This window comes from Chironomus tepperi, unplaced genomic scaffold (genome assembly GCF_022539635.2).
Source record: "Chironomus tepperi strain 1889 unplaced genomic scaffold, CSIRO-AGI_Ctep_v1 contig_427, whole genome shotgun sequence".
In the NCBI taxonomy this organism is placed as follows: Eukaryota; Metazoa; Arthropoda; class Insecta; order Diptera; family Chironomidae; genus Chironomus; species Chironomus tepperi.
The window spans coordinates 555,380-573,054 of NW_027226549.1; the positions used below are offsets into that span (position 1 = coordinate 555,380).

The 17,675-nt window shown below is 32.1% G+C and overlaps 1 protein-coding gene across 6 annotated transcripts in view; it reads left to right on the forward strand.

Moving 5' to 3' along the window:
• The window catches only part of sand (potassium two pore domain channel sandman), a 42,863-nt gene extending 40,648 nt beyond the window's left edge, over positions 1–2,215 (forward strand). For all 6 annotated transcript variants that reach the window (XM_070649631.1, XM_070649626.1, XM_070649630.1 and 3 more), the window contains 2 exons: positions 608–712; positions 1,794–2,215. In XM_070649631.1, coding sequence (XP_070505732.1) covers positions 608–712; positions 1,794–1,862 — 174 coding nt within the window. In that variant the 3' untranslated portion in view covers positions 1,863–2,215. The remainder of the gene's footprint in view (positions 1–607; positions 713–1,793) is intronic.
• The last annotated feature ends 15,460 nt before the right edge of the window (positions 2,216–17,675 follow it).

Below are 17,675 nucleotides of genomic sequence, written 5' to 3' on the forward strand. Positions count from 1 at the left end.
ATTCACTTTTTGACCCCCTTCCTCCTTAATACGTTACATTATAAATGAACGGTCTTATTACAATCACTTACTTAATTATTTTCATGGCTGAGGCGCACGAGGGCCCATTGCCGCGCAAAAGGAATGTCTCAAGACAGCTCTATCCTTCGAAACCTTCTTCCAGTTCGGTAAATTGAAGACTCTAGCGTCCTTTTCAACACACCCAATCCAGTCTCTACAATACCAGCTAAATTTTTGATGGATCTAAATTCTCCATCTCATACTGAACCATAATCCATTCGAAATCTGTACCAAAAATTCGTATAAAATCACAAAATCATTTAAAAATTCACCATAAATACTACAAAACTAGATCCAATATCTAGTCTGTCGAGTCATGACATGAGTCATGAGCCACAATAGCTTTCACCAAATCAAAAAAATACAAAGAACACTCTTATCAGCAACACATCAACCTAATATCAAGGATAATCCCAAAACTAGAACATTTCATTTTTAACAAATCATTTCTAATGCTTTCTTTATTTTATCTCTTTTTTGTGTCTTCCTCTCAAAAAAAACCTAAACCGGAAAAATCAACATTTAAAAAAAAACTTCAACACTGCAGTTGTCAGCAGACGGATATCAAAGTGTAGATTTAGCCTTTATATTTTGTGCGGTTTATCTTCTACTTGGAATGGCTCTCATTGCAATGTGCTTTAATCTTATGCAGGTAAATATTAACAGATGACAGGTCAAAGGAGATGGAAAGGAAAAAAATTTCTTCATTAACATCAGTCGCATAAGATGAGGAAGGAGCACTGAAATGAAGCACTTGTGCACACAAAAGGACTTTGTCCGAGTGAGGGAACTGTATAGAAAAATCAACAGAAAGATTTTTTTTTGAGCATTTGAAGGGATGAAAAAAAAAAAAGAAATTTTTCCTTTCTTGCTTCTATTTTTCTATTTTTTATGCTTTAACATCTGACAGAACCACAGCATGAAAAATACATTTGCTGACGATGGAGGGTAACTTGGTGGATGGCGATGTTTAAAATTGGGATTTTTGATGTTTTCTTATTATGCTGATTGAAAGGTATTTGTTGAATATGGGCAGGACTAAGGGTTAACGAGACCGAGACCAAGACTATAAGATCTGAGACTATATGAGTCTCTAAGACTAGAAATTTGTAATCTTGGTCTCGTTCTAGAGTCTCGGTCTGTGTCTCGGTTTGGGTCTCGGTCTGAGTTTTGGTCTGGATCTCAGTCTGGGTTACGGTCTGGGTCTCGGTCTGAGTTTTGGTCTGGATCTCAGTCTGGGTTACGCTCGGGTCTCGGTCTGAATTTTAGTCTGGATCTAAGTCTGGGTCTCGGTTTGGGTCTCGGTCTGAGTCTCGATTTGGGTCTCGGTCTGGATATCGATCTGGTTCTCATTCTAGGTCTCGATCTGGATCTTGGTCTGGGTCTCAATCTGGGTCTTGGTTTGAGTCTCAGTCTGGGTCTCGGTCTGAGTTTCGGTCTGGGTCTCAGTCTGGGTCTCAGTCGGGGTCTCGGTCTAGGTTTCGGTCTGAATCTCGGTTTGCGTCTCGGTTTGAGTCTTGATCTCGGTGTCGGTCTTTGTCTCAGTCTCTGTATCTGTATCGGTCTCGATCTCGAAAATTCGCCGTAACCCTAGACAGTACGTTTACCTTAAAAATGAGCTTCAATTCGTCAATTACCACCAAGCTACCATCCCCAGAAAACTCTACACAAGATGATTATTTAACACAATTTTTCTATTTTTCTCTCATCTCATTGTTACATGTCTATGGCAGGAGCAAGTCATTCACAAATTAACAAATCTAAAGAAATGTGCCAGTCAATGTTTCAAGTGCAAAAGGTAATGATAATAAATGAATGATAATGATGGACAAAAATTGCAGTCAAGTCAGTGAAGCTCATTCGTTCATTTATTTCTCATCTCATCTATCGCCACAACAGTTTACTGTAGTTATAAGGTATAAGGATAAGAAAAAAATTTAAAAAATGTTCATAGAACTTTAAGGAAGCAAATAAGACAATTTTTATGTTCACTTTTTATTTTTAATCTCTCTCAAGTTGTTCTTTTTTTTACATTTTAGTTTATAAGATTTATCTCTTTTACTTTTTTCATCGTTTTGAGCATTCCATTCATGTGTAGGAATTTGAAAAAAAAAAATAAATAAGTTGAACAAAAATATTGTAAATTTTAAGTAGCTTAGATAGGAGAAAATTGAATCGTAATGAATAAATTGATGAAAATTTGTTATCAAAATAAAATGTTTTATGTATTTTTATTCCATCTTGAGAATGTATAAATCAATTGACTTATTTATTACAGGATGTTATACAAACAACAAATTATTTTAAGGTCGATGGCTTTTGCTGTTATTTTGTTGCTAGTTAATAAATCAAATGCTTAATTGAAGGGTTTTTGAAAATAGAATTTTAAGGAGGAATTGAGAAGTTTTGAGCATTTTATTCTTGAAATCCACATTTTTATGGAATACAATACTCAATAATGACCCCCTCTCTAGGGACGAAACTTGAATTTTTTCTATGAAAATGGTTTTTTGATATTTTTTGAATGAAATGCAAAAATCCTTGGAAATTGAAGAATTCTGTCCAAAACGAGAGGACGTGGGTTGGATGATGTTAACTCGCAAGCCCATTACCTACCGCCTGCAGACGCGTAGCCAGGAAATTTTACTAGAGGGAGCCTGAACATTTTTTTGAAATTTTTTTAAAATAGCAAACAAAAAATTTGAAAAATACGAAAAAACGATACAAAATAAACGATTTTCCAATTATCGAAGAGGAGGCCCGTGTCCCCAATAACCCCCCTCTGGCTACAACCCTGTCTACCTGAATACACCCCTTCGAATTTCAAAAATCCTTAAGTAGATCATTAAAACTGTCACGTCCAAGTTCAAAGAAGTCCAAGTGGGCGTCCAAAGAATTAATGGAATAAACCTGTCGATAGAGACAAAATTACTCATGGGGTCGGAAATTGGCAAGCGATAGCCAGCAAAAGAACTAGTTTTAGGCGATATCTATAGGACTCCATGGATCACAATTGATCTGCACGGTCAGCGAAGTAAGTAAGTCAGATCATCATAAACCAGAACAAGAACAAATCCCTCTCATCCTTCATATATTGAAATATTGTATCTTAAAGTCCCTCTTCAAAAGAAAACAAATGTGAAATTGTGAAAAAGCAAAGTTTTTAGATTAGAAAGTTTCTCTAGAAGAAAAGCAATGCATCATTATAGTTTTCCAATAAAAATCTTGTTCAGAATTGTGAGAGAAGTTTAATTTATTCCAGTATAAAAAAAAGTAAGAAAATGAAGTGAAATCATAAAAGGAAACTTTTTTTGCTTAACATTATTCATTACAGTTCAGTTACATTAGAAAATGCAAAAGTCTTGTAAAAAGTCATTAAAGAAGGAAGTTTTAATTTTAAATGGATTGCACTTTTTTGCACTATTTTATATGATTTTTTTTTCTCCTATTTGTAATGCTTTGAAGAAATCAGGCTTTAGATTTGTAACCTGAGCAGTACAATGTAATAGGATGCGGTTCCGTCGACTCGTTGATGAAAGACTTACTTACTTCCTTACTTCGCTATCCGTACAGATCAACTGTGATTCATGGTGTCCCTAAGATGTCACCTAAAGCTGTTTCTATCGTTGGCTTCTATCTGCCAATTGTCAATACCAACTGCAATGATGGAAGAATTAAGGATGCATTTAGATTGAACTCAATGCTCAACTTGGTCAGCTAGCAACTATAATCCGTTAAAATCAAGCCAAGCGACACCATGTGAAGAGCCGTTGTGGGAGAAAATTGGGTCAAAATCAGCCATTCCGGCAACTTTGCGTCTTTTTTTTATAAGGCAACGTAGCAGTGTCCTGGCTAAAACGCTATCCTGTTCGGGTTGATCCATATAAAATTATCCTTGCTGTAAGCTTGTTCTCTTCCGGTTACCGTGAAGTCGATTGTCATCAATTCGAAGAAAACCAATCAAAACCGAGTTTAAAATTCATTCCAAGCTATATTTATGTCTTCTTTTTGTAGTTCAAGTCTAACCTACACCCATACACATAATAACAAATTATAGCAACAAACATCACAATTCATATGGCTCCAAAATTCATTCAATGATGAAAAATATGTGATACTAATTGGAAGCAATAAGAAGCTTCACAATCAAAACGATGATTCTAACGAACAAACTTCATCTGTTGATTTTTGTGTTTATTTTCTTCCTGATTACTTTCCTACGAAAAATAAAATTAAAGTCAATATCAATGCTGTAATACTTTATGTCTACTTTTTGGTTAGACAAACAGAGCAGAGTAATCAAAATAAGCATGGAATTTTAGAAAAGTTGCTCTTTGCCTCTTTTTAAGGAACAGATTTTAGATGTTTGGAAGTTTTTTAGATTTTTGTTCAAATTTGCATAGATCACAAATAGCTTTGTTTCAGCATGCATGCTTGGCTATTAATTTGAAGTTTGTATGATTTTATTTTGAGATATGCAACAACATTGTCGAATGGCCTAATACAGCATACACGAGTAGCAAGATGAATACCTACACTGATGATACTTACGAGAAGCTTTAATCTAATCAATTCCTTTAAACGATAAATTAAATTATAGCCTACAAATTCAATTTTCCCATTTCAAAATCAATATTATGAGCACTTGTCTAGCAAAAGAAGCAGACATAGAAATTGATATTAAGAAGTAGACTTAAGAATATTTCATATCAAGAAGTAGACATCGAAATTTATATTAAGAGGATCATTGGAAAGTCGGTAAAATAAAAATGTTAAAGGAAAGGATAATGAGAAAGGTATCAGAATTAGATGGAAAGGATTGAAGGCGTAGTAGACGTTACAGACATAGAATGTAATGAATCACATGAGAAATTGATTAAATCTGGGTTGAAAATTTGATAAGGAAGACGGATTATGCTTGTAAACTTTTACCTTGAGATGGATTTTTATTAAATTTTAGAGGGTAGAAAATTATGACTGTTCTTGGAAGAATTGAGGATGGCTAATATTTTGTGGGTGAATTTAGAGCTTCATGATGCTCAGTGTATCCGAATATGTAGCATAAATTGGTTAATCGAACAGCAATCCGGCTCCAGTGCAGCTTGACTCGGGTATGGTCCAGAATTTGAACCAAATCTATTCGAGATATGCTTTAAGAGTACACTGAGCATTGTGTATCTCTAAAACCGGATTCGACATGGCTCTAGTATCATGCCAAAATCACTTAACGTAGGATTTTTGATTAATTATTCGATTTGCACTGTTTGGGAAGCCTGAGTATCATTCAGCTCTAACACTGGGTTCAATCAAATCTAGCAGCATGCTAGAGTCTCGCTAGCTTTGGTGATGGATTTAGGATCAATTAACTGACTTGTGCTATTTGTTTATGAAGGTGAGTTTAGAGTTAGCATGTGAATTTTTGAAATACAGATGAACTTCCGGAACCAATTTGTTCAAAATTCTATTTTTATGGACCTCAAACCCCCAAAGAATCTGACGAAATCATTCTTAATAATATTCAATAACATATTTTTTAAAATACCTGGAAAATACCCCTTGTACCTTTCTCACCTTCATAAATCTTGTTGCATAATGATGAAAAAAATCGTTCGCAATTTGCAAAAAAAAATCCAAAAATCTCTCGATGCCATTTTTTTTTATATATTCTACCTATGGTTCATTATCAGCTAATCATGATTTATCTATCGTTTTCAAACGGATGAGAAATATAAAGGAACATAATAAGACAAGGAAATAGGAATTGAGGAAAGAAGATGATGAAAAAATTGTGCGCATCATCATCAAAAGATTTCTTGCCTCAGCGACTTTTTTCATGATCAAAAAAAAAAATATTTCTTCAGAGATTCCTTCTTCCAGTGATGCTTTTCTTTCCTTTTTTTGATTGCTAAATGTAATTTCAATTCGAGTCATGATAATTCCCATTCAATCCAATCTATTGGTGGAATGAAATTGTTATTATATGCTGATTTGGTTTTAAATATATGCTACAGATGAATCCATAATCATTATTTTCTTCAGATAAAGTACCTACCTGACTAAATTGCATTACTTGAATTATAAGAAAGGATTTTTCAACTTAAATATTTTTGATGATTCTTAAAACTTAAAGAGGATTATTAATATTGGATTTAAAGTTTTAAGATTCATCACATTTTGATTGGATGATGAATGAATAAATCTTTGAATGAAATGGATATTCATGAAAAGCAAAATTAGATTCAATTATCAATAATTCCTTGTTTTATACGGTAAAGAAGATCTTCAATTACTTAGATATCACAAGCATCAAATGGAAAATTAGAAAAAAATTGGAAATTTTCTTTAAAGATTAAATGAAACTTTCCCTTCTTGTGAAAGTATTTAGTTAGTTTCGAAATGTCCTTTCTCCTTCTAGAGTCATAATGATGACATGGAGACGGATTGTTCGTCATTTCCGGGTATGATGCCCGTAATTTATATGTTACTGCTTTGTAATATCTAGAAACATCATATTATTTCCTAATTTTGATGCTCAACTTTGATGAGATGTCACTCAGAACGGCACAAATGAAAAAGGCTTCTTCATGGAGCTTTTAATGCTCCACTAAAACTATTTTATTGATGCACTGGGTAGTAGTCTACGAACTCCTCGGGCATATATTGTAGTATTGACCCAGCTTTGTTTGTCACATTGCAGTTAAAGCTATTGTATTACAGAGCTTGATGTCGACTCGATTCGACCCGATTCGAATCAAATGAAGTCGACTTCAAGTCGACTCTAGTCGGTTCAGTTTTTTTTTTTTTGAGATGACTCAAGTCGACTCGAATCAACTACGAGCTTTGTTTTATTAATATCAAAAAATTGGCAGTCGCAAAAAGCAACATTCATTTGGTATCCATAAAAAAGCTCTGCAATCTCTGTGTTGGACCCTTCTTCATTTTTATTGGTCGGCAATGAATAAGCGAACATCAAATTCCCAAATTTAGATAGACGTCATTTGTAAAAAATCTCATAAACCATCCAAATGTAACTATTAAGTCCATGAGAGCTTTTACTTGGAATGAAAAGTAATTTAAATAACACAACATTTGAAAACCTCAAAGTTCTCATCTTTACTATTTTCATAAGACTAAAACTCATTTAAAATTGATCGAAAAATTCTGAGAAAAGCTCATTTATTATTCTTTAATTCATTTCTAATGACTATTTAAATTACATTAAATTGAATTTGATTCCAGGAAAAAATGTTACAATGACATTAATTAATTACAACAAGAATTTTGTGTCTCTCATACATTTAATCACATAAATACCAGACTTTATGCACATGAAGTGTAAAGAGCTCAAAAATATTCATATTTTATTACAGAAATTTGAAAACAATATCATTTTTCAAGGATCTAAAGCACATTGAGTATATGAAGACAATAAATTTTCTCTATTCCTATAACAATGTAGAGGAAGAAAAGTCTAAAAAGCACTTAAAATTCCAAATATCATATGAAAAGATTAGATATGATTGAAATCATAGAAAATTTTCAATCTTAAACTTTACTTTTGTATTTTATGGGGGAGGGGGGTATGGGGGTTGTTCGTAAGTGACGTATTTCATTGGAATCTATATTATAAAAACCCAATTCCTTTGCTGATACAAGAACGGAAGCCATTACTTGTGAAGCCATTTTTTGAAGACATGTGAAGCCGAAAATTGAGGGGTATCAGGGGGATGGGGGTGTTATGTAAGGCTGAAAATTCTGAAGATGGGCGCCACGGGCGCTCCCGATACTCTAGTAATAAATAAAGCATTAAGCAGTCAAGAAGATCTTCAAAGGAGCTTTTGTGAATCTATGAACCCAACAAACCCATAAAACATGTCACCAAACGTCATTTACACACGACCCACTTATGGATTATTATGGAATTAACGTTTATACCTTACATCAATAAATTTTCTGTTCTACTTTCGATTCTCTCGTTTCTCACTTTAAGCACAGTCAAGTATAATCAAGATTTTAATCTTTCCGTCATATCTCATTCATATTTCAAACCATTTTATACATCTTCAATATGCTAAGCATGATTTTATAAGATGAAGGAGTACATGAAGGAGACGATTGGGATGCGGGGTAGGATGTGGAAAAAGCGCAACCTCACAGTGTTATATGAAGTATTTTTTAACAGCAAATATGCTACCTACTTATCTATATGTATAATATCATATAATGAATCTATGGGATGTAAAGGAAGAGAATTTTTCTTTTATATACATCCATGGCATGGCGTAGCATGAAAGTAAAGTAAATTTATTGCAATTTTCAAACAAGAAATCAACAAAAATTAAATGAGATTTTTTTTCTTTTTCTTCATTCCCTTGAGGGAAATTTCGTCGGAATTCCTTTAAAGCTCGTAATTTTGGAATGATTCATAATGTCCTCATAATGAATTAATTTTACTTCTTACTTGTAAATTGATAAATTACTCTTAAGTTGACATCAAACTTCTGTTAGATTGTTGAGGGGATTTAATTTATAAGGACTAAAGATTTGTCAAAAATGTCACAATTATAGTGATTAATTTTCGTATGATTGAATGGAGTTTTAGGTCTAGAAAATTATAGTTAAGTGCTGAGTCATAAAACTTTTTAAAGAACTTTCGGATATTATTAGTTTGAATATTCAAATGTTACAGAAAGTCATACTTATTTACTTACTTATTTTCTTAACGGGGGTGCGCGGGGGCTCATTGCTGCGTTTAGAGAAAGTCTGTAGATAGCTCTTTCTTTCGAAAGTTCCTGCCAGTTTGGAATATTGAGCACTCTAGCGTCCCTTTTCAATACAAGAGATCAAGAATAAAGAAGATCAATTCTGCTTATGTCTATTATCACAACGTAGGATTCCTGCACACTTTGGATATTTCTCTGAGAGATGCGGCTTCACAGTAAAGGAACGAACTCAACTGTATACCGTATTAACGAAAATCTTGTATCTAACGCGATTTATAGCTATAATCGTAAGATCATTAAGTTTGTTTCTTGAAGAGCCACTTCTTGGCAAATAGACTAAGTCTACCACGATATCATCTACCCGGCGTATTCTAGAATAAAGCTTGAAATCTTATATCCTCTTAGTCGTTAAACTAGTGGTAAGCAACCTTGTATTTTTCGCTATACACCTGTTCGCTATACACCCGTTCGCTATACGCGTATATATGTATAAGAGGTAAGGCTGAGTAAGGCTCGATTAAAACTGCAAACGACAGACAGTTCACGGTATTTCCAAAATTTATTGGCGGCACACAGTTGTGCCTTAACACGCAAGTTGCCCACCTCTCCTTTTAACCGTTCAAATGACAATAAATCACAATCGTCTGAGCCATGAATCTTAAATAATCTAAAAAGGTAAAGCAAAGTAAACAAAATTAACTAAGTAGATGGAAATAAATTAAGGTCTGATCCTCTAACAGGATTAATTAAATACCTCTTTTTAACCCCTTTTCTTAATTCAAATACTGATAATCATAATTTAGATTTGCGCTAAAAATTAAACCAATTTTTGCATAGATCCAATAAAGCATAACATGCATAATGCACAAGTAAAAAGCTTCAATTCATGCACAACTAAAAAATTCATCTAAAACCAAACTAAATTCTGACAAAATTTCCCACCAAAAAAAAGGATTTTATAGCAATAGCTTATGGTTGCAAGCAAACAAGGCATGTAGGAAGGAAAGAGAAGGTTGAGGAGAGTCAAGTATAAAAGGAAAAATGCAAGCACAATTTTTTTTCTTCTTGCTACAGCTTCAATGTTTATAATGGGAAAACTGCCTTTTGTTTTTTACATGTTTTATCTTTCATAGCAAGACAAGCATCGCAGCATAAGCAAGCAATATTGAGAGAATATGAAAAAAAAAACAGCACAAAAAAGGCAGTTCATGACACAATAAAAATTTTCTTGTCTCTCCCTCTCTCTCGCTCATTCCTCTCGATTTTTTTACCAACTGCTTATACTTTGCCTTTTCCTCAATGCAGATATTGTATATCGTTTACCGATAACCGTATATATTGCAAAAAATGACTCAAATTTACGTTGTTGAACTTGCTCATTCATGCTTATATACATTCACCGACCAGGCATTCATGCCTCCTACATACATACACACACGTATTGACATTATGCTCGCTTCCCTCTAGTCTGAGACTCCAAACTAACGAGAACGATGAGAAATTGCATGAAATATGGTTGAAAAAAAAATAAATTTTTAAACATGAGAAAACTCATAAATTCACTTCTCGTGACTTTTTTTTTCTCCTCCAACAAGCACATCTATAAATGAATTTTTCGTGTGTAACCAGTAGTGGAACTTTAACAGCACAAGAAAACTTGTTACATTGTCTTTTTATTGTGGAATAAATGGTTGATTAAAGTATATTTTGTGTTGTGAAATATTAGGATTATATTGAAGTAAATTGGGGGATAATAAAGTGTAGATGATTGTTTAGTAGATGATATGTTGCTTGCAAAAAGATTAAGGGATGGTTTTTTTATTGAGATTTTGAATGTTTTTTATGGGAAATCATGACGATATTAAAGAGGAATTTTCAGAAAATTATTAAATAGGATTTAATCAGTGTATCCAACCTCATGAGAGTATCCAAGAGGGGATTTTTTAATTTTAAAGGTCAGAGAAGCAACAGCCTGATTGCACCTTTCATAAAACATTAGCATGGTTGCTAGAATACATCAGTAATGTTCCCTAACAGGTTGTTGATCTAGCAACAAAATGGGATTCGAACCCATGTCCTACGATTTCTGTTCACATGCCCCTACCACTGCGGTATCGGAGCTACTTGAATATATATGAAAATGTCATATTTATCGTATAAATTTCCTGTGTTCGTCTTACTTCTGCAATTCAAATGATGTTGAAGTAACAGGATATTACAGGAATCCCATTCTAACACAGGTAAGTCTGGTTGTTACACTTTGGTTTATTATCGAGCGACACAATGCGACGAACCTCATTTTACAATTTAAAAAATGATCAAAATCAGTTGAAATGATGCAGTAAGGTCGATATCAGCTTTCCTGTCAATGCAACAACGTTTAGTTGCCCTACTGAACACATTGTGCTGTTCGGGAGCTTTTACCCAAAATCTCCAATATTCTAAATTCAATTTAAATTTTTGACTAAATTTTTTTCCAAACTAATGATAAAATTGATGTAAAAGCTAAAATTCTCCCATCCCAAAAAGGAATTAAAATGTTCAAACTACAATGAATACCGAGTAAAATTGTTGATGCAGAATAAACATGATTTTTTTTATCAACTATGAAGCAATTTAACGAGTTTAAAGTTTGTCATTCGCATTCACATTTATTTTTATTTTTTTTCGTAGCTTATCACATAAATTTTTATCCAATCACAAAACGTTGTAAAAATCACTATAAAAGAATTATATTTTTTTACAGTAGCGGAAATGGAATTTTCATGAAATTTGTCTGCATTTTCACAAGTGTGGAAAGTGCACTCATGAAAATAAAAATTGGAAAATATTTTTGAATTTGTGGAAAATTTTAAAAAAGTTTTTAAAATTGCACAATTAAAAAACTTTTTTTCAAATTTTTGAATTTTAAAAAACCGTTAAAAATTAAAAAATTCTGAAAAAATAAATAAGAATGGGAATTGAGCTTTTGATAATTTGGTGTCTTTTCTAGAGTTATATCCTCTACCGAACAATTTAAAGTTAATTGTAAATTTTGTAATTTAAATTCAAAAAAATTAAAAAAAAAAAATCAACTTTTTAAAATTTGAAAAATATTCAAAAATTGAATTTTAAAAACGTTTTAAAAACAGTTTTTAAATTTTTTTCATGAGTGTGAAAAAAGTTTTTTAATTATAATTGAGCTGTAGGCAGGAGAGGAAATTTATCATGACATTAAGTCAGTGTTTCTCAAACGCGACTCAATAAATAACATATCTAGTCTAAATTAACTGTGTCATCACACATTTCACGACATACATACCTGAACATTTTAATTCCACATTACAGTACCGCAGACCACAATTTGACAAGCCCTGCATTAAATGGAACTGAAATAGATAAAATTCAAGTGTTGGTATTGATGTTTAAAAAAATTTAATGTAATTATGAAATTTTAGACCGTGAAAATGTTGATGCCTTGTAGGGATGTGAAATTACATTGATGCACGAGCTTGAAAACTGAAGTTGGCAACGAAAATTCCCTTTTGATATTTTTGTAATATATACTTTAATTAATAACGTCTATATTGGTCGACGCATCATGATGATGATGACGTTGTTGAATGATCTACAAATAGGAAGAATTAGTCATCGACTGGGCATTAACAGCAGTTTTGCATTTAAGTGCGTTGCTGGTCGAATAGGTAAGGTGCTTGGCTCAAATTTGGTGTGGTAAGTCAAAGATTGTCGTCGGCTCAAAATTAGAACTCTAAGCAATGTTGTATTAAGCTACGAGTCAGAAACTTGAAGTGCAGCAAGAGACAAAGGGACGAGAGCTGCTGGATTACCTAATGATTGGAATATTGACAGGACGGACCTGAAAGTGTCCTTTATGGTAAAATAAATATTACTAACTATCAACTTGAACGACTGCCCACTCAGGATTCTAAATAAATTCGACATTTTGAAGATTTTTAGACAACGTCAGTCATTAAGTTGTCATGACGAATGCATTTACAACGTCATCGCATATAACAATGCATCGTCATGATATGTTGCTTGGCGCCAACTAAATCTCGAATAGAATTCAGAAATATGTGCAACAATGTGATATTTTTAGGAATTTATCGATCGATGAATGTGTCCAAAAATTCTATTTTTGGAAGCATAGTTTGTGTTCAATTTCCATAAGCTGATTTTCATAGAATTATGTCGGCAAAATGCTCGCTGCAATTTAATTCCTCCAAACATGCAACCATCAATTTCATTTATGCCAATTAGTTATTCCACGAAATTAAAACCTTTTAAACACTAATTGGCTCAAAACTCATAAAAGTTTCTGGGAAACTGCATATTACATCTCATATAAAGCATATTCACTTTTAAAAATGAGAGTATTTTTCAGCTCTTTGACTCAAAACTTATTTTACAGTAATTTTCCGTCCCATTTTGCAGCATAAAGTTTATGTAATGAGCTTTTTAAAGACATGAACAACATCTATGTAACATAATAATCCACAAACACTTTTTACAGCGTTAATAATCTACAAACTAACTTAAAATGATGTATAAATGGCTTTAATGGATGCAATTTATCTCATATCATATGAAATATAAAAAAAATTATGATGAAAGAGTGAACTTGTGTTTAAAAAATTGTGGCAATAATGCTTGGGTATGGAGTAAGAGACTTTATACTTAGTATCATTTCACCCACTTATTCATTCATTCATTCATTCATGATGTTATGTGTAAACTGCATCATTTATGATACATCTTATGCACATATTTCTTTTAGAAAATTGTTAGTGCTACGAAGAATCATAAAAATTTAGCAGAATGGATGTAAATTTTTGTTTGTGGTTTTTTAAAAATGATGAGATCCTTAGTGATGCAAATGGATGCATTTATTGATGTCATTATATAGAGTCGTGTCGACGTTTTCTTGACAAAATCCTGGTTGTCTTCGAGGTCTGATAAATGTGTTCGTGACAAAGCCTTAACGAAGTCCTGACTGTGATAATATTCATTTTTGTCATTCGTTTAAATGTCTATTGAAATTATTAAATTATCAGCATTTAAATATCACTCAATATGAATTCGAGTTTGCTCCGAGCAGCACAAATAAAGATGGCTCCACCTCAGAGCTTTTTAATGTTCTAATAAAGCTCTTTTAACAAAACCAAATAAATGCCACCTCCGTGGGTCTGTCAAATTAGGGCGGCATCTATGTGACTAAGGTGGAATCCATATGACTAAAGGGGCATCCATTTCTATTTGCATTCGGTTGCTTCCTTTGTACATGTTGGGTTCGGTGATGGTAGATTGTAAATCTTGCCATTCCTAGCCTGATTGGGGAGTTTTTACCTAGGCTGAGAAACCAGGCGGTTTGGATATCATGGTATTGACCGGTAAATAGCGGTACTTTGCTGTATTTGTATGGATACCGTGGAATTACTGCATAGTTTCTCAGCATTGGCTACCACCCTTTATGCAGGGTTTTTATAAGCCTTTAATTTATCATTTTATATATATATTGCAGAAGGGAGCAGAATAGTGGCTACTTCCATTTGGTGTGAATATTAAAGAGCATTGGCAAAACGCGGAACAATTGATCCGTTGCAGAGCCTTCCTCTTTTTTGTGTCCTTCAGGAGTCAAATTTGCTCTTCCTTGCATGTCTTAACATCGACATCCATCGACATAAAACTCCAACATCTGTAATTTTCATTTGCAATGACAATTTTAAAAATGTCCATATACTTTTTACCTTTCTCTTGCTTTTTTCCAGTTACCACCATGCAACAATCGATACCAAATGTACAAAAGTCTTTCAACCATTAACATCATTGCTCAATAAATAGTCTTTATTTTTTGTTTGTTCCTCAACCGGATAATGATAACAGAAAATTAAAAGTCTGGACACTCATCGTCACACATGATCTCATTGCGGATATTGGAAACTGCACATGAATGAATTGCAAATTAAGTTTTTGTGTCCATAAACGATAAAATGAAGCAATGAACAATAAAAAAAAAGTTGTCTGACCAAAAAGTGAAAAAGTAATTAAAATCTCAAAAAATTGGAATAATTTTCACATGAAAAGAAGAAGAAGAAATTTGAATGCATCGATGATTTTATTCCTGACCATGGGACAATATGATGAAATTTCTCGCGTATAGTGCGCATTGAGAGAGAATCTTTATGTATGGTCAGGAATATTGGAAGTGAGAGTTGTTGGAATATTCTCTCAATTGGAAGTGAGCAAAAGAGAAAATTATTTTTGTTGCTTTTATTTGCAGCATCCGATTGATAAAAAATATTTTGATGATTTTTTCAATGAAATTTAGGTGATAATTTGGGAATTTTGGGATATTTTGGAAATTCTGAAAAATCTTCAAGGTTTAACGACTGTCAAATTATTAATTTGTCAGTAAATTGCAAAATAATCCATAAAAGCCCAAAAAAGCTCTCTCATACGCAAACTCCTCTGGAAATGAGAGAAAAATTCTCGAAAAAAAAGCTGAGCGACTTCCAAATTGCAAATAAATTTTTCCATCATTATCAAGCATTCAACTCAATCAGCAGCTATACAACCGCTCTCACCAGCCACGCCGTCTTTTTATTTCAACAAGAACATATAAGAAGAAAATTATTGGAAGGATTTATTTCGCTCTCTCACAGCCTCGCCAAAGAGCATCCACACAGCACCACAGGATTTGGGAAAGGAATGCAAAAGCTCAAAAAACTAGAATTGAAAAATTATCAGACGGAAACATCTCAGTGTTTCGTGAGACGTTAAACGATGTAATCCGTAACAATTTTTTGGCATTTTACCAGAAAAAAAGGATGAAAAAATAAAAAAAAAAAATTTAAAAAAAAGGAACAAAAAAAATAACTTTATTTATCCAATTTAAACCCAAACTCTTTTTTTTTTGTTCCTCTTCTCGAATTGTAACTGCATCAAATTGCTTTTGGCAACGAGTAGGAAGGAGGAAAAATAATAATTTTTTGTGAATCGACTCTCGTATTTCGGGAGGATATAAAATAAAGGCATATACATAAAAAACCGCGAAATTCATTTTTTTGTCGAATGCAATTTACATTCCATTTAAGCATAACATTCACTCGACACAGAATATGCTTAAAAATGTGTGCTTAATAATTTTTGGTCGCAAATATTTTTTTTTTCAATAAAGTGAAATGAAGTTGATGAAAATTTAATGAGATTTATGTAAATAAAAACGTATGTGAATCGTACAATTTGAATTAATTCATCAATCAATTAAATAAATAACATAAGCAGATCGAACTGTGTATGTGCATTAAAAAAATCAGATTAAAAATTTAAATGAGAAAAGAATTTTTAAAAAAAAATGTTGCAAGTGAAATAAAAATTTAATCTATTAAATCAGCAACTTTGTGATGGACAGGTGGAGAATGTCAAACAGTAAATGTGAAATTGTAAAATAAATTGAAATTCAGTTAATGGAATTTACAGTCAGTGAAATTAAATATTTATAAAAAATTTGAATTAAGTCTTTTAAAATAAGTGGAAAATTTGTGAATAAATTTAAAATTATTTTGATGCCGAATTAATAAACGTTTAATGCTTAAATGTAAGGAATTAATGAGATTTTGTGGAGTGAAAATTGAAAAATATTTGATATAAATTCAAAAATAGACATTAATTGACAGAAAATTCTTCAATAAATTTTAAATGATTTCAAAAAGTTTAACAAATTCTTAGAAAATAAAAGTTCATTACTCTTACAAATTTCAATTAATTATTTCTGAGAACTTGTTTGAGAACTTCCAAAACGTAAGAAGGATGAAGAACATTTCGAATATAACTCATTAAAAGTCATTGTCCTGATTCATTGTGTCTATTTCTGAAGAATGATAAATGTGAGATAAAGTCATTTGTTAAATTAAGTGTTGGTCATCAAGGCATGGGCATGATAATTTCGTTCATTTGGCATAACTAAATAGACAATAGAATTGTTATCCAAAACAAAAGAAATTTTCATCCGGTGTCCATGCTTGGTTCGGTCACTTTCGTTAAAATTGTGATTTTTTTTTTCTACAATTTTAGTTCTTAAGTCGCAATTTTTACAATTTTTAATTTGAAAAATGTTAGTACCTGACCCTGGTACTTAATATTTACTGAGTATTGATAGATTGTGTATATTTATGAACATTTAAAGGATTTATTTTCCAAGAAATACTTAACGGAACTCTGAGAAATTTCTCATTAATAAGTAGTAAGTGTACCCTTTCAAAACGTCTATATATTCTCTTTCTGTGAAGTATCATTCACTTTTTAAGACTTTCTAATATTTTTGAGTTTTGATAACTTGAAAATAATTTTCTGGCCACTCTTAAACTGAAACTCAAAATTTTTGAGTAATTTTCCAATCTTCAAAATTATGAAAAGTTATTTTCCTTAAAAACTCATTCAAATTTTCCTTTCAAAACTGTCAAACTTCAAGCAAATATTAAAAATGAAATTTTTTACTGAATCCAGGCTGAATCCTCTCAAGTACCTTGACAGGTTCCCTTAAATTAAAATTTCGTAATTAAAAATAAACAATTTTAAATAACGAAATATTTATGAGCACCTGTACTTAAAGTACTTTAAGCATTTTAGGAGACAAATATTTTTCAAGAGTTTCTTCGAATTTTTCGCAACATCTCCAAATGTTTGACAAATGCTTTACATAGCATAAATTACTTTAAGCTAGAATTTCCCAGAAGTATTTTCAAAAATATTCAACGAATTTGTAATAATTTTATACATTTTGTTACAAAGAAATGAAATGAAAAACAAATCTATTAAATATGTAACTTAAATAACTACTTACTGTAAATACACATTATTGATACACTTAGAATGAAGGAAATAGTAGCGACC